At 26.1% G+C, this 23,838-nt stretch overlaps 1 protein-coding gene across 2 annotated transcripts in view; it reads left to right on the top strand.

Annotated features, from left to right (window-relative positions):
• The window catches only part of LOC129612432 (ATP-binding cassette sub-family C member Sur), a 73,669-nt gene that overhangs the window by 8,043 nt on the left and 41,788 nt on the right, over positions 1-23,838 (top strand). For both annotated transcript variants that reach the window (XM_055526022.1, XM_055526021.1), the window contains exons 4-5: positions 19,383-19,610; positions 19,941-21,389. In XM_055526022.1, the coding sequence (XP_055381997.1) occupies positions 19,383-19,610; positions 19,941-21,389 (1,677 nt within the window). The remainder of the gene's footprint in view (positions 1-19,382; positions 19,611-19,940; positions 21,390-23,838) is intronic.

The raw sequence follows: 23,838 nt of genomic DNA, 5'->3' as shown, positions 1-23,838 counted from the left end.
ATAATAAAAATTTAGAAAGTTTGAAAAATCTACCAATAAAATAATATACATAAGTATTATTAACGTGAATAAGTTATTACTATTAAGGTAAAATAAAATGTATTTTAAGTTTTCATCCAACGCAACAGCTTTCAGAAACTATGATATAAAGTCAGCTTCCAAGAATTATCAAATATTACAACAATTTTAGAGAATTAACTAGTAAATTGTAAACAAAATTTAAACAAAAAGCAAAAAAATTTACAATAGCACTTTGAATGAATGAGGAGGATTTTTCACAACTTACTTATCTGCATTTAACCTTACATTTAACCTTTAACCTTATGATACTAAATAAAATCAAAAGTTGTAAAAGTTGTCAAAATATTAATGGCGGCTTTGGCAATTATTTTTAATCATTCGCAACGCAAAATTTTATATTGTTTTTAGTAATTTAGTTTTTAACTTTTAATAGTCAACCATGATAATTTCAGTTTTTTCTTTAGAAATTTCGAATGTAAATTTGGCAATTTGTGAAAGTAAATCTATCAATATTTATGAAAGGTGGCAGTAAAACATAAAGTCAATATTCTTGTACTCATATAGTGGTGCCAAACCGTCACTCTTTTTTAATACTTTTACAACCATAATACTGCTACTTGGTGTTGTAAAAAAAAATTACAAGTTTTAAAGTTCAATGTTTTCTTTAGCACAATAGAAAACATATACACTTCAAAAGTACACAATGTAAAGAAAATTAGGAAAAGCCAAAAAAATTTTCCATCTTATATGAATTGTGTTAAAGTTTTCTTTTTGTTTAGTTAATCTAATGTCTAGTATATTTGATAGAGTAACCTATTTTTAAAAAAAGTTCGTGATTTCGTGCATTTTCCTCAGTTTAGTGTATACTTCTATTTGTTGTTATCCTTGCACATACATATACATTTCTATTTTCTTAAACAATTCTCTCTGTTATTGACTTTTAACTTGACTTCATTAAAATGCGGTTTTTGATTGGAAAAAAGAGAATGAAAGAAAAGTGCTAGAATATTATATAAAATACAATTTACTCTATATTGTTTCAAGAATTACTTAACACATACACACATTCCAACATATGATAATATGGTATTGCTTGTTTTTTGTTTAAATTTTCTTTCACAGTAATACAACAAGCATTTTTGGAATAACTTTTCATTTTATCCTTTTTTTTTTGTTGTTTTTTGGTATAAAATACTAACTTTCTAAACTATTTTTCATTCTTAAAAAAAAGAAACTTAATTCTACTTACATTTATTTAGTGTTTTCATAATGTATTGTATTTGGTTAGAAGGCAAATGTTTGTATCATACTTTTTCGAGAAGAATACTTGCCAGTCAAATACAGTCAAATTTTGCACTTAAGATAACGAGGTAAGTGCACTGAAATTCTGTACTGGAATGGTGCATTGAAGTAATGCGCTGAAGATTGTAAGCTAACATTTCATATCTTATTTCACCAAAATGAGCGCAATTGAAAAAAGCAATTACAAAAATGAGAATTTGAATTCTATATTTCTTTTTACACTGCGGGTTATTAAGAAAATTATAGAATTAGATTCAAATTATTTTCTTTTAAATCAAAAGTGTTGAAATTTTAATTATTGTAATCATTAACACTAAATTAAATCTAAAATATTTTAAATACTATGATTTTGTAAAGGCATGTTACAGATTTATTTTCCTTGACAATTATTTTAAATTGACAGCAAGTAAAATACTGTTTTTAAAAACAATTTACTACATTATTAAAACTATTTTTATTCATATAATAAAATATTTCAAAGACTGTACATTTAGAATGCTCGAATTCAGGGGTTAATTGCGTCAGCTAAGAAAGACTGTTACATTTTTTTATTTAAGATAGCATTTTCCCGTTAGTTGTCTAGAGATTTGGAAAAACTTTCAGTTTCGAAAATACATGGCACGGAAATTTTAAATTACGAAAATAAGTTTCTAGTAAAGACCTATTCAATTTCAGCTTTCTATCTTCAAGGGTGTAGAAGTGTACACTGTGATAAACAGAGCTTAAAAAAGACAAATTGAGTTTCCACTAAAAAGAGTCTATTAAGAGCTCAAACATTCAAATGGGAAGTCGAATAAAAATTGCAAAATTTAAAAATTCTTTGAAAAACCGAACAGACCGATAAAAAAATTAACTTTTATACATTCTGTTTCCATTTTTTTTCAGTCTTTTAACGTTTTAAATAAAATTCAATGTGTGAACAATACATTTTATTTATTTGTTTAACAATATGGTTATTATGCAATACACTTTCATGTATATTAGACTATTTTGCATGTATGTATATGTGAATTCTTATTATATATTAAAATTTTATTCTATAACTTTCCGCTATAAGATTTTATTTAATATTTTTTTGCTTTTTTGCATAATAGAATTCATGATGCATTTTTTTTTTGTTCCAATACAGTTACCATAATAACTATACAGCACTTGTGGTTAACAACAGGAATTTACTTTATTTTCTCTTGTAAAAAAAGAACTAAAAAGAGACAAAAAGAACAAAAAAACCAAAATTTAAAAAAAAATGGAGTTTTTTTAACCCACAATGTTGTATTCTTTGTTAGAGAATATGGTTTGTAATTATATGAGAATGCAATGTATAAAAATTGCCTTTTGATAAGGAAGTTACTTTTGTCATTTATTTTCTATACTTTTATTATAATAACTTAAGTATTTTTACCACATAATTGTTACAATAATAAAATTTCATTTACTTAAAAGTTTTTTGTTTTTTTTTTTGGTTGATTTTATGGCAGTATTAAAAATATTCAATGTTGTACCTACTACAAACTGTAATAATAAAACTGTTGTACCTACTGTTAGACTACTGTTGTACTGTTCCACTACTGTAGATGTAGACTACTGTAGGATTTTCTTTAACAAATTTTAAAAATTGCATAGGTTTAGGTGCTCCAAATTAATGTTTGGTAAAAATTTGTTAGAAACAATCTTTGAAATTGTCATCTAGTTTTTGAATATTTAATAGTCCTTTTTACTGCTCCTTAATATTTAACAGTTCTTTTTGGTAAAAGTGTTCTAAATTTGCTTATATAAATAAATATTTTCTTATATTTTCCATTCTGTCCTTTATAAAGTTCTCTAATTCGTTGAACTAATGAAAATATTGTCTTTTTATTTACTTTATTACACGTCCTGTTTTTATTTTAATTTTTATTTTAATTTTTGTTGCAAAATTCTAAAAAAAAGTGAATTTTAAAAATTTTTACTTTATATTTTCCCCGTTTATTTTTCACCCACCAAATTTTTATTGCATATTTTTCTATACCGCATACAAAGGAACAAATATGAGAAAAATAACAAAATGAAAGTAAAGAAGCAAGGAAAAAAAGAAAATAAAAAATTGAAATAATTTTTTTTTTATTTTAAAAAAATTTTTAAAATTCCACAAAACATAAGCAAAAAATTATTTTATTTTTCATTTTGTTTTACGAAAGATTTACAATTTTTAAATAAACGTTAAAAAAATTAAAGTAAAAATTAAAAAAAAAAAACCAAAAAAAAAAAAACAGAAAATTTTTAAATGAAAAGGATTATGGCATCAAGGCGACTAGGCTTGAAAAGACAATAAACTAGAGGGAAAGATACCAAGATACATATAGAAGTAAAGTTTGGGTAGGCGTATGGAAATCACAAACATCAAACAAAATTGATAAAAATATTAGAAGGGGGTTCGAGTACTGTTTGAATGTATGTTCCAAAATCGATTATTTCCTACTCTAGCCACTTAGAACATAGCTTAAAAAAATATTTGATTGCAGTATTTGGTTAATGGCGAGAGCATATTATGATTTCAGTAGAACTTATTAACAAAAAAAGCGATTCTCTGCCAGTTGCCACTAACTCCAGATTAAAACACTGTAGTTAAGTTATTATGTAAGTAAAACATCTGCCATTCTATATACACCCTGACTAAAGTTTTCAATGAATTAAATTTGGTTACCCCCCAGCTCTCAGCACATCTAAGGAGATCCTGTCTTATAACTTCATAAACCTAGCATAAATAAACCTTAAATTTTAAAAAATTAACTTAACCTCAAAGGACAATTCACAGTACACGATAGCAATGGGTTTTCAAAGTGCAACAATACTTTATTTATGTTTTAAAAGGTCTTAGAAAAAGACAAAATTCTGTTTTGAATTTTTGAAATATTTTCATTTTATTGTTGCTTTTTTTTTCTTGGAAAATTCTTAGGACATTTTCTTCTCTTTTTTTTAGGTATGTAATTTATGAATCTGTGTTTACACTTAAAGTAAAGTACAGAGCCCTTTTAGCAATTATTTTAATTGTTTTCGCTTGGAAATAATTATTTAAAGACCTCTTTAAGAAATCTTAAGACACATAATATAATATGAAAAATATACTCTAAGGAGCATTTAATTTTTTTTTTCTAACTTTTTAATATGACAAGTTGCATACACAATTCATGCACATATGATAAAAATGTAAGGAATAAAAATAATCAGAAAAAGAAAGACAAAAAAAATTTTAAACTTTAAACTGGGTTCATTATTTATAAGAGTGTGTGTTTTAACATCATAAGACGACGTGCCGACAATAAAAATTAAAATGAAAAAAAAGAAAAAGAAAACATACAAAGAATATTAAAAAAAAAGAGTCCTGTTTGTCGCAAAAAACTCATTAAAATGCGTGTCAGTACGAAAGGGCTTTGATCTTTACTTATTTTTTTTTCGCTTATCTGCGTATAAAATGTTTTCGTCATAAAAGTTGAATACGCATAAAAATCTTAATAAGAAAAAATTAAAAAACAGAAAGGATGAAATGGGAAAGGTTGGTCTAATGTGATGATTTCAGTTTTTCTTTTTTCAAGGTTTTTAAAAGAATGACAATTTTTTATTTGCAGTTTTCAATGTTGAACTTTTTATTTAAAAACAGTTTTTTTTTCCTTTTCAAGGATTGCTGTTCAAAAATCGGAGAGAAAAAAAAGAATAATTACATTTTTTATCAAACATATAAAAAGGTGAACTAAAATAAAAACAAAAAACGGGAAAAAAATTATTAAGGAACGAGTTCCCCTACAGCACTTTTCTGTTATTGCGTATACAAATAAGGTTCTCTTTACAATATACTAGTTCTTTACTTACTTTGAAGTGTCGCTGATTTAAATAAAAGCATACAAAATAAAATAAAGAAAAAAATATTTAATATTTTATTTAAAATTATTTAAGCATAAATAATTTATTTGATATTTCATATAAATATAGTTAAGGGCCTTATACCTTTACGTAACGGAAACCTTGTACTTAAACTTTGCTACATAAATTTTTAATATTGGGCTCTTATTGTATTTTATTTTGCAAAATTTTATTTTTCTTCTGATTTTTTTCTTTTCCTTACTTGGTTCATAATATTAGAAAGAAGGTTTAATCTCAAAGGACTTTCCCTCTGTTCATTGTGTGTTTCTTTACGAGAAAACAAAAAAAATATAGAAGAAGAAAAAAAAAAGATTTGTTTTCCATAAGGAAAGAAAATGTAACATAAAAACAAAAAAAAAAAAAAAAATTTGGTTATTGTTTTTCATTTTTTTTTATTTTTTGTTCTTCTTGTACAGATTTTGCATTTAAAATTTATTTTGAATTAATAAAGATTTATCGTATCGCACTATTTTCATATTTGTAAACTTTTTGTATAACAATATCGTTTTTTCGCAAATTTTAATGTTGCCATATGAAATACAATAATTTTAGTATTAAGCCTTACTTGTTTATTAATATATTGCAATACCCTTGCAGCCAATAACAATTGGTACATCGGCATTTTTTTGTGGCCTCATTTAATTTTCAAAAATCCAATTAAATGTTTTAAAAATTAAATATCGTAGCAAAAAAAAAGCGATTTTAAAAAAATATTGTTATTGAAATTACAAAAATTCAATTTGTGGTCACTTAATGTTCTTCTTATAACTCAATCAGTGAGGCACAGCTCATTTTTAAGGGACCACAAGAAAAAAAAGTAAAATTTGGGGACCGCGGAGACTCTTTAGGGGGCTACGGTGATTTCCGTGAAAAAACTAAAAAATAAGTATGTCAATTTAAATAGAAAAAAAGGTAATATTTTCATGGCAAATAATATTTGTGAATGGGGATAGATTATGTCGCGTTAACACTCAAACACACGAAGCAAAAGTGTAGTTAAAATACTTGAGAACAAGAGTACACAGATCTTCTGACGTTCGTTGCGTATTCATATTTATAGAAATTGTATCATACATTGCTATGTAAGCGCGTAAAGAATAATCTTTAAATAGTGAAGTTAAAATCATTTGTGTGAACTTGTTCAAAAATAGTATGCATTCTAATGAGTAATTAATGAAAATCCAAAAGATGTTATTGAAACAAAGATCAGGTGTTACTGAACCCAGGAATCATTTTCCTTCTAATGAAACAACGGCGTGCTCGAACTCGTTTTAAAGCTTGCAAAAATTTTATTTTTTATTATGGAGATAATATAGATATTTGAAAATTGGCTTATTAGCCAAATTTTTTATGCTGCACCTTTTTTTTTGCAAAATGTTCCTAATTTTATAAAAATTTGAGTTAAAAAGCATTTTGTTTAAAGTTTAAAGGGGGAGGCTACGCAAGCAAATTGATTGTTTTGATGGGGGAACCACTGACTTATATGACAATAATTAAGATGTTTTTGATTTTAATTGTTATTTACATATGATTTGTAGTTTAGTTGGCAAGCTTAATGTTGCATAAACTACGTTTAGTTAAAGTTTACCTTAAGTAAACTAAATAAGAAAGAAAGAAAAAAAAAGCAGAATAAAACTTTTAAATCCTTTGGGGAATAGGGTTTTTTTTCGGTTTTTGTTTTTATTAGGTACCTTATTTTACCCGATATAATTTTGATACCCGCTGAAAGTTTACTTTTTATTTTTTTGTTGAAAAATTTCGTACTCCTTTTATTTCATTTTCTGCTTTTTCTTTTATATTTAGTAAATGATTAATACTTTTTACTGTTTCTATAGATTATACACTTATTCATACCCACATGCGTTCATTATATATGGTTCATTACAATTTAAAATAAATAAATTAAATGTGAATATGATTTGTAAATGCTCTTTTAAAGAAGATGATTTATAAAATAAATTCAATAAAATTTTGTATTTCGAGCTCAGAATGGCAGAGTTTAGATTCTTTTAATTAATTTTTTGAAGTAATGAAGAAAATAAAAAAAGTTGGAAATGAATTGATATTTTGCAAAGTTGTATCTTATGCTCTAGCTAGTTTATCTGCAGTTCTCTTGGAAGCATGGTTTCAGAATGTCATAAATTTCTTTAATAGTATTAGCGACGAAATTTTAAAATCTAAAACGAAACAACTAAATGATTTGCAAATTTGGTTTAGTTTTTTTTTTTTTTGTTGAAAATGTGCTCACAAGAATAACTTGATTTTGTCCGGAATTTCATTTTTGTTTTATGTATGTGAAAAGGATTCGAAAATAAAATTTTGCGTTTGAGCAAAAGTTTTTTTTTTTCTTCCCAAGTGAAATTTTCGCGAATGTTTAATTATATATCGAAAAAGATTTTTTTTTATTTTTTTATTGAATCTTTGTATCTACAAATTTACGTATTAAAAAAATCCTAAAAAAAGTATGGCTTCTAAGTATATGTGATTATTTTTTGCATATTTATGGGGATAATTAAATTACCTGAAAGGAGTAAAAGACGTAGTCGTTATTAAATCGAAATGAGATTTAAAATTTTGATTTCTGAATTATTAATAACATTATATGAAAGGGACCAAAACCTTGCCTAATACCTAAATTATACCTTAATATGAAAATAATTTTGCGAATGTTTGCTGTTTGTGTATAACTTTATATTAATTTTACAAAATTAATTTTTAAGATGTATATGATAAGATATTACTGTACATCTTAAGGTATGTTAAGATGTATTGTTATGTTTTTGAAGGTAATAATAAATAGCATTACACTGTTGTTGTTATAACAATATGATATTTGACTATTAGTCCATGAGAATCTTAAAAATGCGATTTTTTGGAGAATTTGTTATATCGGAACTACAAACATTTTTAATAATTCCATAACAGCAATGTGTTTTGTCTTCCGTGATATTAAAAGTTATCTAAGATTAACCTAATAATTTTTATTAACCATCGTATTTCTTCTAAAGGGTAAGCTTGTAAACGCCTTAAATTTCAGCTGCTTTTAGGAATTAATAAATAGCTTATTTAATTAGAAGCTTTTTTTCCCTCCTTCACTACCCTTTTCAAACTATCGCTCCTCCAAATTCGTAAAACTTGATTTTTCGGTTACTTATATTTCCGAAACTCCAAAGTTTTCTTAATTTGTATATAAACAAAAAGCTAACGGCAAATTGAATCGGCCGTAACAGTCGAATTACAGTCCTAACAGTCGAATTATGGTATAAGAATGAAAGTAATCCAAATAATGCAGTAGATTGTTTTAAAGACTCTATTTTTAATCGTAGAAGGGAAAAGGGGTATTTTACAAAACTTTTTTAATTTATATTTTCATTTAAAATTTAATAGAAAATTTCAAAGACATTTAAGTACTCGTACCGCAAAAAATTAATTTGATTCAATACGTTATTCACTACAGAATACTTCCTGATTTTAAATTTTTTTTTTTTGTATAAAAAAGAATTTTGAAATTTTAAAGCATGTGCAGTTGGAAACGAAATTTTGTACAACAAAAATTTTGTACATAACGAGGAGAAGTAAAGATTTTTACTTAGTTCGATTATCAGTAAGAATTGTTTAGAAGAACAGTACTGTCACACATTTGACGTTGAGCAGTAAATTTGTTTTCAGCTGCTATTGTAGTAAAGTTTATTCAGAATTTTTTTATAGTATAAACTTAGGTTTATAGTAATTTTTAATGTTTTATAAATTTTAATGCGTTCACTTTGGTCATTTTCTTTTATAATTTAGTTTTGTTGATTTACATATGTATAAGGCAACTAGATGTATATAATCTAGTAAGTTACGTCTTGCAGCATAAAAAAATTTTATAATATTTTGTACAAATCGAAATCAATATAAGTTTTTTCTATACAAAGCACGCAAAAAATTCCCTCTAATTTTATTGTTAATTAATATTAATCTAACTATTGAATACTCATAACATTTACACCACATACGATTTTATCCTATGTATTTTCTTAATACTCTGTTACAAGAGGGCAGGCGTTAATCATTAAAAATATGCTTTTTTAGGAGAGTTAGGAACCCTAGAGACTAATAAAGTATGTACTTTTTTTTTTATACTTATCAAATATTAATATTATTTTTTTGTGTTTTCAATAAAATTTTATATTCCCTTTTATATTCCCTTGTTTGTATTAATAATATCTCAGAAAATCAAGAACGTCCGGCGTTCTTTCTAAGGTATTATAATAATAAAAATATAATAATATGAAAAATTAAAAACAAACATTCATAATAAAACACATAAACATTAATTTATTTCTGAATAATAATTTTATACATAACGCATATGTTAGTTAAATTGAATTCGTATGCGTTTATGTCTAAGTTATAAGAATATGATGCTTGTATATACATATGTATATCCATGCTATTTTATGTTTTTTTTTGCTAAATATGTGCACATTATAATTTTTTGCGAAATTATTATTAACGATTTTCTTAATTCAATATTCCTTGAAAAAAAATCACATTTCCACGAAAAAACAAGAACTCAGAGGAAAAATCATTTTATTTATTCATATTTAAGTAAAATATATGTATTAATGTTTTTCCCCATATATAAAATGTATTTATGTATATATTATATGTATATATGAACCTGTACGAAATTTTATTTAAGAAAAAAATTTTAACTTTTGTAAAAGGATAAATGAGTGTTCTGTTCTGGCTACGAAAAATATACAACGAGTGAGTTTGTTATACGATGCTTTTGTGTATTACAATATAACATGTTGTGTGATGTCATTAAGTTTTTAATATGTATGAATGTACAATAAAAATATCACGATAAAAAAAAATTTACAAAAAAAAAGAAGCAAAAAAAAAAACAGCAAATCTTTATTTTTCATTTTATAAGTATAAGAAATCTCTCCAAGGATCTAATTTTCATTTTAATTTCCAAAATAAAAAAAAAATCCTTTTTTACTCGGGGAAATGTTGCTACACCAACTGGATAAATATCGTATTATTTTGGAAAAAAATATAAATTAAAGCACGGTATTCATGCACATTAACAGAAAATATATGTATAAATGTTTATCCATGGATAATTATATAAATATTGATAATACATTGCTTGCGTTCCATTTAAATTAGAAGAATACAAGAAAATAAAGGGGAATATTTTGCAAATGCAATACTTTCCATATAGCAACAACTCTGTGTTACAAAAAATATAACCTGTAAATTTAAATATCAAGGATTTCAAATTATTTTTTCATATAAAAACGTAAAATTTTTTTGTACGTTTGAATAATTTTGGGCAACTACTGTATTACATGTTATAGTAACAAACTCTTTGCGTGAATTTTATGACCTACATGTTGTGCGAACAAGTACGACGATTATTACGTTATGAGCAAGTTGTATTCAATATAAAAATGTATAATTCTTCTGTAATCGCCGAATTCTGGAACTAAAATTGAGGTAATTTCAATTTTTGAAATTTACATTCAATTCCCTGAAACACCAATTCGACTGAATTGGCCAAGTTGTAATGGTAGATTAAATTTTAAATTTTGATGATTTTCGAATGAGATTTTCGTATTGCTTTATTAAACTTTTAGTATATCAAATAATGCAAAAAATAACATATGACACACTCTGTAACATTAAAATAATATTATTTTTTATTTTGTTATATAGTTTCGAACAACTATATTATTCTCTTTAATTCACTTTAAATGTTACACATCCTTTTATTATAGCTAAGTACCATATATGTGTACAATTTGTTTCACTTCTCAGTTATTCATTCTTTAATATATCACCCATTCTCTCTATATTCTTTATTAATTCATTTTAGTAAATTTTTAAATTGTTTCTGATCTTATTCGTGTTATTCTAAAAAGATTTTTTTTATTACGTATTCCATATACCCAAGTATACATACATACATAAAAACCTGAGGTATATATACCTGTATATATGAACGAATTTGTGTTTCCGTTTCCGTTTTTATAATCATAAATTTGAGAACAATAATTTTAAACACACAGATAGATGAAAATGTAGAATAAGAATGAGAAACAAAAATGAGAAAAATAAAAATAAAAAAGAAAGAGAATATAACAATAATTTTAAGTAAATAATAAACTATCATTATGATATTTTTTTTATTATTGTGTGATATTATATTTTCTCTCATTATACTCACCCATACGAAAATAATTCAAGTTTTTATAAAAACATCACATACCTTTCTAGGCATTTAAATTTTCTGTTTCTCTTCGTGATACCTCTTTCACAGTCTTGATAATAGTTATATTATAATTTTTTTTTTCCTTTTCCAGTCCTAGGAGTAATAAGGGGCTAGTGCATGACATTATAGACTATGTCATGCCCCAGTTTCATTGTGTCATGGAGTTTTAACTAGGTAGGTGACTAGCCTGCCGTAAGTTATATTATAATAATGCTATAATAAAGAACCAGATGTGGACTTACCTCAGTTTTTTATTTAAAGATTTTTTTAATACAGCATAGGTACACATAATTAACCAAAGTTTCCTTTGATAATCCCTTTTAAAATTTAAGTGATAAATGTTCGAAATAAGTTCCTATAGAATGAAATCCTATAAAAGATTCTAAAGATAATAAGTCCTGCAAGGATTTTAGCAAGATAATAAATCCTATAAAGATTTATAATTGTTTAATTCGATAATTATCTACAGCAGCTATATTGGAAAAAAAAAATTAAAATTTTTTTTTATTATAGGTTCCTTAAGATACTTGGAACTACTTCTAAAATTTTCTCAAATTATAATTTTATTAAATTTTTTTTTCTATTTTTCTTATTATAACCGTGTTTTGTGTTATCTTATTATTCCTGAAACTTTGTCCTCCTTTAATAAAAATTTTATATGAATGAATGTGGCAGTAGAAGATCTACTCACAGGATATAAAAGTAACAAAACGAAATCTACAAATTTTATTTAGTTTTTACTTACATTTTGTATTTATTGTTGTTTTTCTTTTTTTTTCGTTTATATTTATTATATTATTTTGAAAAAAAAAGTAAAAACAATAAAAGCTTTAGAAATATTTTGTGACGTGTAAGTTGTTTTGTTCTTATACAGGGTTCATTTATTTATTTATTATTGTTTTTTCGATATTTTTTTTGCGCTACTGCCCTTTATATTAAGAAAATGATTCTTTAGGGAAATGTGAAGAAAAAAGGAAACTTATTTCTCGTTTTATTTTTCTGATTTTTATTTTTTGGTTCTATAGGCCGCCGGGACAAAAGGAATAATAAATTTGTATCCTTTTTCTATTCCCGCAAAAAAAAAAAAACAGAAAAAGAAAAATAAATAAAACGAAAAGGGGAGAAAAATGAATACAATTGTTGTGAATTTGTCATTTGAGGGCAAATCACTGTGATAAATTGTTGTATAAGAAGTGTTTTTGTGCCATGTTTGTTTTTATTCAGTATTCATTTTTAAATCTTTATAATACTTTGGAGAATGTTTTAGAATAAAAAAAAATATTATGTACACATATATACTTTTTTAAATATAATTTAGGGAGCCGAAAGAAAATATAAATATGCCCATAAAGAATATAGGTTATTTAAATTAATTTTAATTTAATTGTGATTTGAGTTTTTATGGGAATCGAATTTATGTCGTAAATGTAATTCATTTCAAATTATATAGAAATTGTTGATTTTATTATAAAACAATTTTGTTTTGTTCACATAAATTTTTCTATTGTTCTGTATTTTGATTAACGATATAATTTTTATTTGTATACAAATTATACTTTTTTTTCATAATTTAAATTTGATGGAAAGATGGTAAGATACAAATATATTTTATGAGGAAGTTTATCTCTTATATATGTTGTAATTTTCAAATACTATTCCTTCTTAAAGTGAATATAACTCAAATATGATTTTTATGTGGAGTTTGTTCCAATTTTTATAATAGTTTTTATGATTTAATCTTATTTCAATTTTGTTGAGTATTTTGCACTAACTTCCACTGAATTTTAGCGAATTCTAACAGAACTATTCTAAACAGACTTACAATAAAAGTTTTCATTGCATTTGTGAATGCTCTTAACCATGCGCATGAATCTATAAATTTTTGTAAACCAAGCTTGAATAAATTTTTCAATATTGTGAAGCTAAGTTTCTGGAACATTATTTTAAAGTGATTTACATTTAAGATAAAAAATAGAAAAAATATTAGTTTTAGTTAGAGTTGCAATAATAATCACAAAACAATAAGATTTTTTAACGGGAGTTACAATATTCTCATAAAAAATGCATTTGTTCTAACTCTTTTTACCCCGATCATTTCCAATTTAAATAGGGTTCTGGCACTTACTACAATAAATCATTTGTGAAAATTTGGTGTACTAAGCTCAATTAGTTTTTGAGTTATCGCTGGGACGGACGGACGGAAGGACAGAAAAAGCTAAATCAACTCAGAATTTGACGCTGATCAAAAACATACACTGGAATCTATATCTAAGACCGTTATTTCTTAGCGTTTAAACGGTAAGGCAAATTTAGTATACCCTTCGAACATACGCTCGTACGGGTATAAAAATGAGTAATCTTATTGCAAAAATGAAATGTCCATTAGAAAATTGTAAGAATTCTGATGTGAAAGTGAATAAAAAGAGAGTAAAAAAGCGACATACACGATCAGGCTGTAAAAATGTTATTTATTTCACGAATGTATGTCACAAAAAAAATAAATTTTTAGCAGGATCTATTAAAACCTATGTTTTTAGGTACAATAGTTGTATTGGAACCGTCGATTTATATGTAGAAAAAATGAAAATGCTCTTAATAACATTAAAATTAATTATTATATTATACAACCTAATATTACACACACATATTTTATAAAAGTGAAAATTATTTCATAATTCAAATATACATGCTTTCGTTTTATTATCAAAAAAAGTAGTACCTATTCACTATAAAGGAATGAGCAGTATATTATTTAAACACTATGTTATAAAATTTTTATTTCACTGCAACACATGAGATGGTAAATAAGCAAAGTTTTTAAATTTATTATGTAAATTTTTGAATTTATTCAATATAATGTTCAATACAATTAATTCCTGCAACATTTAAAATCTTCCTGTTCTAAATAAATATTAAATTCTATATGTTCTATAAATAGTCGCCACAAAAATTTCATTAACTTTAGTTGAAACTTATACTTTTAGTTGAACTTTTACTTTTACAACTTTTTTAAATAATATCAGACTGTTTACCATAGCTATACAGTGTTATATACCAATATAGTAACATCTGAACATGATTTATAAATAAATAAATTCTATTAGCCTTAAACATAATAATAAAAAGAAGAAGAAAAAAATAGAAAAACAAAAAATTGTCGCATCCCCATTTAAAAATAACATTCTCTTTTATATCCTTATATTTCAATTATAGCAATTTAATAATATATTAACTTTTATTTAACCTACATATATATAGTTAGATAAATTAACCTGAATAAAATATTAAACGTTAGCTAATTCCTAATTGAATCGTTTTTTACAACGCGGAAACTGCTTTTAATATAATTTTATGTAATTAAAAGGGTATAGTTATGTTTAACCCTGTGAAGATTTTGGAAAAATATGAATTTTGTAACGATTGGAATATTAAACCATTCAGTGAAGCTGCTAGCTATTTAAATATTTTTACTTCAAGCATTCCAATGACCATTCTAGGAGCATTTCTTTTTCTTCTGTTATAAAATATGTATTAATAATAAGATTTAATAAGTAACATAAAATATTTATTTTAGATAATTTTTTGTATTAACAATGATTTTATTGAATTCGCAAACAAAATAAAAGAAATGTTTTAAAACCTGTAAATCTTAACCATTTCACTCGTAAATTTTTAATATACCATATACGGAATGCAAAACAAATATTACAAATATTTCATTGCAGTCATGGGTTAAACATAATGATCCTTTAAATGATTTTGATGTGTAATTCCTGTTAAGTTGAGGTACTATATATATTTTATGTACAATGGATATACATACATACAAATTGTTTAGAAAAATATAAAATAATACTTTATATAAAATTGTATATAATAAACTTTTACCATAAATTAACAATCAAAATGATAAAAACTGTTATCTGGCGTTACCTTAGAACAAAACCAAGTGAATAGGTATATGTTCAACTGTATATCATACATTATATAGATTACGACATTATGACATATGATTTTTAAGGATGCTATCAGTGACTTTTGTAATTTTTCTATCACGAAAAGCATTAATAGAACGTAGTAGTAGTAGTTGTTTTTCATAGCAATTTTATGCAGCAAGTTTATATAAAATGTTTATGAAATAATATGAAAATGATGGCAAAATAATAGTAGTTGTTAACATAATATATAAATAATGATTTATGAACACATATGTGGGGGTGTCGGGTGTGTAAGCGACAGGGAAAACGTTGACCGTTTGCTTTTTAAGCATTCCAGCGTCGCAACTGTGTCTAGCTGCCACCAAGTGCTCATTATACCTCCACGTGGTGGCCCCCGGGCAACTGAACAGATTTCAGGCTAAATAATGAGTGCGTCTCGTAGCGTCTGTCCTACAATAGGCGGCTACAAACAGCGTCTGTTTCCTTAAAGGACGGCTGATTTTTAAGATGGAAAACTTTTAAACCCTTCAGAAGGCAACGGGAAACCACTGAAGTAACTTCCCTAGAAAAATCATATGACAAGTACAAAAGAAACACGGCCCTCAGTCTCCGGCAAAAAGAGGGTGCTAAGAATCCCCGGAGGTAAAACAAAAACAACACTCAAAATAGGTACTTGGAATGTCAACAGCTTATTTGAATCAGGTAAATTAGCAAATACGGTACAAGAAATGCAACGCTTAAAAATAGATATCTTGGGCATTAGTGAAACATGGTGGCCAGATAAGGGTGAATGCCGAGTAGAAGGAGCAAAATTTTATTACTCAGGAAACAATACCTCAACTCATCGTAATGGCGTTGGCATTATAGTTACGGATAAAATTATAGATTATGTAACAGAATGTGTATCGTATTCAGACAGAATCATGCTAATGAAAATAAATGCTAAACCAGTAAAACTCAACATCATTCAAATATACGCCCCTACTGCTGATTCATCTGAAGACGAGATAGAAGAACTCTACGAGCAAATTAATTATCTCATGAAACAACTAAAACCTCATGAAATCAATATGGTGATAGGAGATTTCAATGCAAAAGTTGGAGCAGGAAGAGTAGATGGAATAGTTGGGCCTTTCGCTTTGGGTTTGAGAAACGAAAGAGGTGATCGGTTGATACAGTTTTGCCAGGAACAAAAACTTAAAATAACCAATACATGGTTTTGCTTACCGTATCGAAGATTATATACGTGGACATCACCCCAGCATAGCAGAGGAAACATTATTCGTAACCAAATTGATTACATATTAATAAACAAACGCTTTAGTTCATCTGTAAAGTCGGTCTGTACATATCCAGGAGCCGATGTTCCATCAGACCATAATCTTTTAGTAGCTAAAATAAACATCAAACTAGCTAGAACTAGAAGAGAACTTCGTCAACCCAAAATAGATGTGGAAAAACTAAATAATACAGATATAAAGAATCAATTGGCTACTGAAATTAACAACCAACTAAGATCTGTTATGGAAGAAAGCGAAAATATTTGGGATCATGTAAAATTAGTTCTAAAAGACACTTCAAAAAATATATTGGGTCACAAGAAGTACGTCGCAAAACAAAAATGGATGACACCAGAAATATTGCAGATGATGGAAAAAAGACGTACTTTCAAAAACAAAAACTCTGCAGAATATAGAAGTATTCATCACCAAATAAGATCTTCAATCAAAAAGGCAAAAACAGATTGGCTCAGTAAGGAATGTAGTGAAATCGAAAGACTTCAACAAAATCACAACGATTTTAACTTACATAAAAAAGTTAAAGAAGTATCTGGAGTGTATAGAAGATCACATACAACCACACTTCGTAACGAAAATGGGCAAATCATTATTGAAAGTGATGAAATAAAGAAGGAGTGGGAAAAATACATTAAGAACTTATTCTCAGATACCTCAAGAGATTTACACCCAACTGAAACATTCAATTTGTTATCAGAAGTCCCAATAACGATAGATGAAATTAAAAAAGCAATAAAATCCATGAAAAAGAACAAAACGCCTGGACCCGACGAAATACCATCGGAAATAATTAAGCTAATAGATGATTCAAATCTTAATCTGCTTAAAAGAATTTTCAATAGCATTTTTGAAACAGGAAATTATCCAGAAGATTGGCTGAATTCTACTTTCATTCCGCTTCCCAAGAAGTTCAATTCCAAAACATGTGATGATCACCGGTTAATAAGCCTAATGAGCCATTCTTTGAAACTATTTTTGAAGGTGCTACATAATCGCATATACACGAAATGTGAACCACATATGGGCAAAACACAATTTGGTTTCACAAAGGGGACAGGTACCAGAGAGGCTCTGTTTGGCATTCAGGTACTTGTGCAAAATTGTCGTGATGTGCACAAGGATGTCTTCTTATGTTTCGTCGATTATGAGAAGGCTTTTGATAAAGTTAACCATAATAAGCTAATGGAGATATTACGAAGAATAGGAATTGATGAAAATATTATGCTATGTATAGAAAATCTGTATTGGAAACAATCAGCAAGTATAAGAACTAAGTATGGCATGACCAACAACATACTAATACAAAAAGGAGTTCGACAAGGATGCATACTATCCCCTTTACTTTTTAACATCTATGCAGAGGCCATTTTCGAAGAAGCAGTTAACGACGTTGATGTAGAGATAAAAGTCAACGGCACTTTTTTAAACAATATTAGATACGCGGATGATACAGTGATTATTGCAGACAACTTAGAAGACCTACAACATATAGTTGACAAAATAAACCACCATAGCAAAACATTCGGATTAAAAATGAATGCACCTAAAACGAAGTACATGATCGTAAGTAGAACAAGAACGCCGTACACAGCGGCCAGTATTGAGATCGACAACATTCCAATCGAACGCGTAAAATGTTATAAATACCTTGGATGCTGGTTAAACGAAGACTGGAATTGCGAAATGGAAATAAAATGTCGTATTGAAATGGCAAGAAATGCTTTTATGAAATATAAAAAGATTTTGTGTAACAGGCAGTTAAATTTGAACTTACGCTTACGATTCATGAGGTGCTATGTGTGGTCAGTACTCCTGTATGGAGTGGAAGCATGGACCTTGAAAATCAAAGACATCAATAAAATAGAGGCGTTTGAAATGTGGACGTTTAGAAGAATGTTAAGAATCTCATGGATGGATCGCGTTACAAACGAAGCGGTTCTACAGAGAATGAATACAAAACGTGAACTATTCCTGAGTTTAAAACGTCGCAAAATGTCTTACTTTGGCCATGTAATTCGCGGAACAAAATATGAGCTTCTTCAACTAATAATGCAGGGGAAGATTGAAGGCAGAAGAGGAGTAGGGAGGAAGCAGTTGTCGTGGCTGCGAAACATCAAAAACTGGTCCGGAATCAACAACATCGGAGATCTGGTACATGCGGCAGCAGATCGAAACATCTTCCGTGATCTGGTCGCATCGATTCAATAGCTATTGACTGTATAAATATGATCGCCAACATCTGGAAACGGATAGGCAGCAGAAGAAGAAGAACACATATGTATGTGATTATAATTTACTATTGTTTTATCGAAAAGAATTAAAAGGCCATTAAACCATTGCCATCTCCAGTTTATTGAAAATAATCACAATAGAAAAGAAACTGAAAATATGTTTAAACAAGATAAATTATTTCAGTTTTTTATTTTGTAAGATAAAAAAATTGATTTAAAAAATTAATGGATTTTATAAGCTTGTCAAGCAAAGTTCAGTTCATCTTTGAAAACGAAGCTAACAGAACTAAATTGCACCAGTTAGAGATCCTTTCTAATAAAACCTAAAAAGTAATTTGAATTTTATTTATTGAAATACATACTTTGAATTTTGAGAAATATTTCAAATTTAACAAGGCTATTAAAATTAAAATTTTTTTGTTTTCAGCGTTTTAAATCGAAACCGGCCAGTAAGAAGTTAAATGAAGAAAATATTGGATATAAACATTCAATTTCTACATTTTTCTCAAAAATATTATTTTGGTGGTTAACACCATTTCTTTGGTATGGTTATCGTGAACCATTAGAACAAGAAGATCTTGGTACTTTACGTGAGGAGGATAGTGCTAGAGCATATTATGATCAATTCCTTATCATTTATAAGAAATCAGCTAAGGTAATTGAATTTATATTGTAAAATTATAAAAGGATTGAAAAAAAAATCAAAATTTAATAAAAGTACAATTTTAATTAAAATATTTGAATTAAAAATTTAAATAAATTTTATGATGACTGCAATAAAACTTTACTGAGACGTTTCTTAAATTATCTTTAATTTATATTTCTTGATTGCATCCCAATTGAATATTTCCATATAAAAAGGAAAATATTTTTAAGAAAATTTATTTATTTCTCAATTTAAATTTATTTTTTCACTTTATTGCCTTTAATAAATTTTAAAAATCTTTATATGTTTTTATTTTATGCAATTATTCTTTCATTTTAGGAAAATAAAAATCCTTCATTATGGCTTTGCTATTTAAAAAGTAGTTGGAAATGGTTCACATTAGGTGGGATACTTAAATTGCTTGGTGATTTATCAGCTTTAATTGGTCCATTGTCAATACATCAAATTGTTGATTACATTGAATACGAATATAATCGTTCCTATTTGAATAGTACTTCAATATTATACAATATTCAAAATCATTTTAATTCCAAATATAGCATCAATTACAATAATAATAATAATAATAGTATAAATAATGATAACAACAATACAACAAATAATTTTGTTGGCATTGGTCATATGAATCGTATGAATCTATTCAATAGAAATAATTTAAATATAATTTGGTCATTGTTACGTGCACATTCAAATTATCGTAAGTTAGATGATATTATAGAATCCCCTGGTAATATACATAATGTTGATACATTAGTTGAAAGTGCAACCAATTTACCCTCTTTGAATGCAACAGCAATATTTGATAATATTGAAGATAACATAAATGATACTGTTACTAGTTATAATACCAATCACAGAATAGAATATAGTCATGATATTATACGTCCAATATACTCAATGCTATATAGTTTATCAGAATTTTTACCATCATTGACCGGAGTTAATTTATGGGCAAATATTAGTTGGATACCACCATATGAATATGGTTTTTCTATTAGAAAACCGATTGAATCAATCATTTTAAATGCAACTATAAACCAATATAGAAATTATCAAACTAATCAAACCGATAATGTAACCAATAATGATAATTTTAATTTACCATATATTGATAGCAATTATCATGTATCACAATATCATACACACAATTATTACTACTATCCAAATTGGATAGAATTTTTATCAAATGGTTGGATTATTGCATGGATAGTTTTAATCTCAGCAATTGCTCAAGGTGGTCTATCACAAGCCTCAACGCATTTACTCAATATGACTGGTATTAGAATTAAAACATCATTACAAGGATTGATTTATCGTAAAACTTTATTGTTAAGTTCAAGCTGTATAGAAACAAATCGAAATGATAGTCAGAATAATAGAAATGATTTCAATAGTGAATTAGGTGAAGGACACGATAATGAGAATCAAAAAAAGAAAAAAGGTAATACATATAATAATCAAAGAAAAGTTCATGAACAAAATATTGAAAATCCAAAAACTAATGATGTAAAATCGAATAATAATCATAAATTGTCAGAAGGTGATGATAGTTTGAAAAATGATAACGAAAACACTACAAGAGTAAATAATAAAAAAATATTTGGTAATGATAACAATAATGATGCATATAGTGTTAGTGGTACAGGTAATAGTGGTGGCGGTGGTAAGAGAGATGCTGGTTCAATTACAAATTTAATGACTGAGGATTCATTGAATGTAATGTCATTCTTTTGGATTGCACATTATGTATGGGCAATACCACTGAAGGCAAGTAATTTTTTTTTTATAAATTAATGAGATTTTAAACGAAAATTCTTTTCAATAATATTTTTCATTATTATTGTTTTTAATTTAACAAATTTTGTTGTTATAACAATAAAAATTAATTCGATAGTAATTACTTATAGTTAAATAATTAGGTATGTAATATAGATTGACAATATTTATCCATTTATACGATATCGTATAAATAGATCGTAAAGAATATTTACTATATTATTACGAGTATATAGGAAATATTTTAGTAAGAACATTTTTAACATCAGTATCAATAATATATTCCATTGTGCTATTTTTGAATATTTTTTATATTTTACATAAATAAATACAAATGTACAATTTTTAGCACATTTTGAAAAAAAAAAAAGTTGGTAATGCTAGTTTAATAGCTTCCATCTAGGAAGTCACAAAGCCTCATAAGTTTTGTACAGAATTGAGTTTGAGATCTAATTGTGTCGAAATTATGAAGACATTTTTGAAATTGGGAATATATTGGGAGTTGGTACTCGTAATTTACTTTCTTTGGCTTATAGGTGATAAGCCTTAAAGGTGCGGAATTATTGTCCTCAAGCTTTGATTTTTATATTTTAATATAATTGTTCACAGACCCAATTATTTACGGGATTTAATCTCTTAATTTTTAATAAAACTATTTTCTTAAAAAGTTAGTGTCTAAATTTTTTAAAACTAAATGAGCTATTTTGTAAACTGTTCGTTGAGTTAGACAGAATTTTTTATTTTATTTGCTCTTCTTTTCTTTTGTGTTTTTTTTTTGGTCAGTAAAATTTACGATCTCTCAATTAATTTAATTTCTTTAAAGGGACTAAATTCTTTTCATATTATTGATTTGACCTAAATTTTAATGATCAAAAGTAATTTTTTATTTATATTTTTTGCTTTTGTTTTAAAAAGATTTTGAAAATATAAAAAAAATTTTGTAGAAGAAAATTTTTTATGTCATTCTATTTCTGTAATTTTGATTTTCATATGAAATAAATTACCTTTGGGATAAATTAATTTCTTATTGTATGTGTGTCAGTTAACCCTTTTTTGAGTTATTCCAAGTTAACATAAAATAACAAGCAATAAGATTTTCCTTGAAAATAAAGGGTATTTTAAGGAATTTATGTTATTTCTTTTTGGAAAAGATTCTAAAATGAAAATGGATTTCAATTAAAATGTCCTTTGAAAAAAAAATTGAAAAAACAAAAAATAAAATATGTTTTTGTTACAAAAATTCTTGGTACTTGAACCCCACTAATTAAATTCGAAAATGAGAATGAATGTCACGATTTTGTTAGTACTCTTAGAATGATTTATGAGTTTTTAAATTTAAATTATAAGATTGTGCAAAGGTGTAAAAGCTGTATTGTAGTACTCTAGTTATATTTTTTATAATTAAATTTAAGAACCAGATTAAGGTTATAGTAGCAGTTTGCTATTTAATTGATGAACTCGTTCAATAAAATAACAATATTCGCGTATCATTTTAGAATAATTAATAACTTGTTATTAATATTTACAACTGGGGCTTATGAATCAAAATTGATGTATTTTGAATGTATTGTTCAGAATAAAATTTTGGAACGGTTTTGCGTCAAAATTATTTAAAATGGAATAAAGAAAAATTTAAATGTTTCTTAATCACATGAAAATTTTGATAGTTTCATCAAAAAATTAATGATACTTTAAAAATGTTCCCAATTGCCCCAAACTTTTATAAAATATTTACTCTTACTCATTTTCAAAAACTTCAGAAAAAAATATCCTTTTTTTTTTTAATCGTATTTTACGTAAATTAACGATCAAGTTAACCTTTAATGTAACATATTTTAGGTCTAGTCATAATAATTTTCTTTATTATTAATACCATGGCACAAAAACAGTTTATATAAAAAAATCTATTCATATGAGTTGAAACAATCAATGTGGTTTTCTATGATTAGAAGAATCGAATTATTTTAAATATTTAAAAGTTCACTTTAATTCAAATGTGTCTTCTTTAACTACAAAATTTAAAATAAACATTTTTATAAGAAGATTGGGATAACCAGGTTTATTGAATTAATACTATCAATTTTAAATGTGAAGCAAATTTTGTTATAAATTCATAGAATAAGAAATTTATATTAAAAGAATCGATTTTGAACTAATAATCGATTAATGACCATAATATTTTTGTTTTATGTTGAAAATATTCTCTTTATTCAAAAATATTATATAAGAAAATTCGTATGGAAAAGCAGAAAATTGCGTAAATTTCGAAATTAAAAAAAAAACGAGTAAGTCTGGAATAAATTCATTAATCACTTTCAAAATTAATTATGTATTAAAAATGTGCTAGATATGCAATATGATTACGATTTTTTTTATATTGAATCTAAGAATACATGAGTACAAACCTACACTTATATTGTTAATTTCGTATTGTAATACA

Source organism: Condylostylus longicornis, unplaced genomic scaffold (genome assembly GCF_029603195.1).
Source record: "Condylostylus longicornis isolate FDR11 unplaced genomic scaffold, ASM2960319v2 ptg000072l, whole genome shotgun sequence".
Lineage (NCBI taxonomy): Eukaryota > Metazoa > Arthropoda > Insecta > Diptera > Dolichopodidae > Condylostylus > Condylostylus longicornis.
This window is presented reverse-complemented; position numbering and strand designations above follow the sequence as displayed.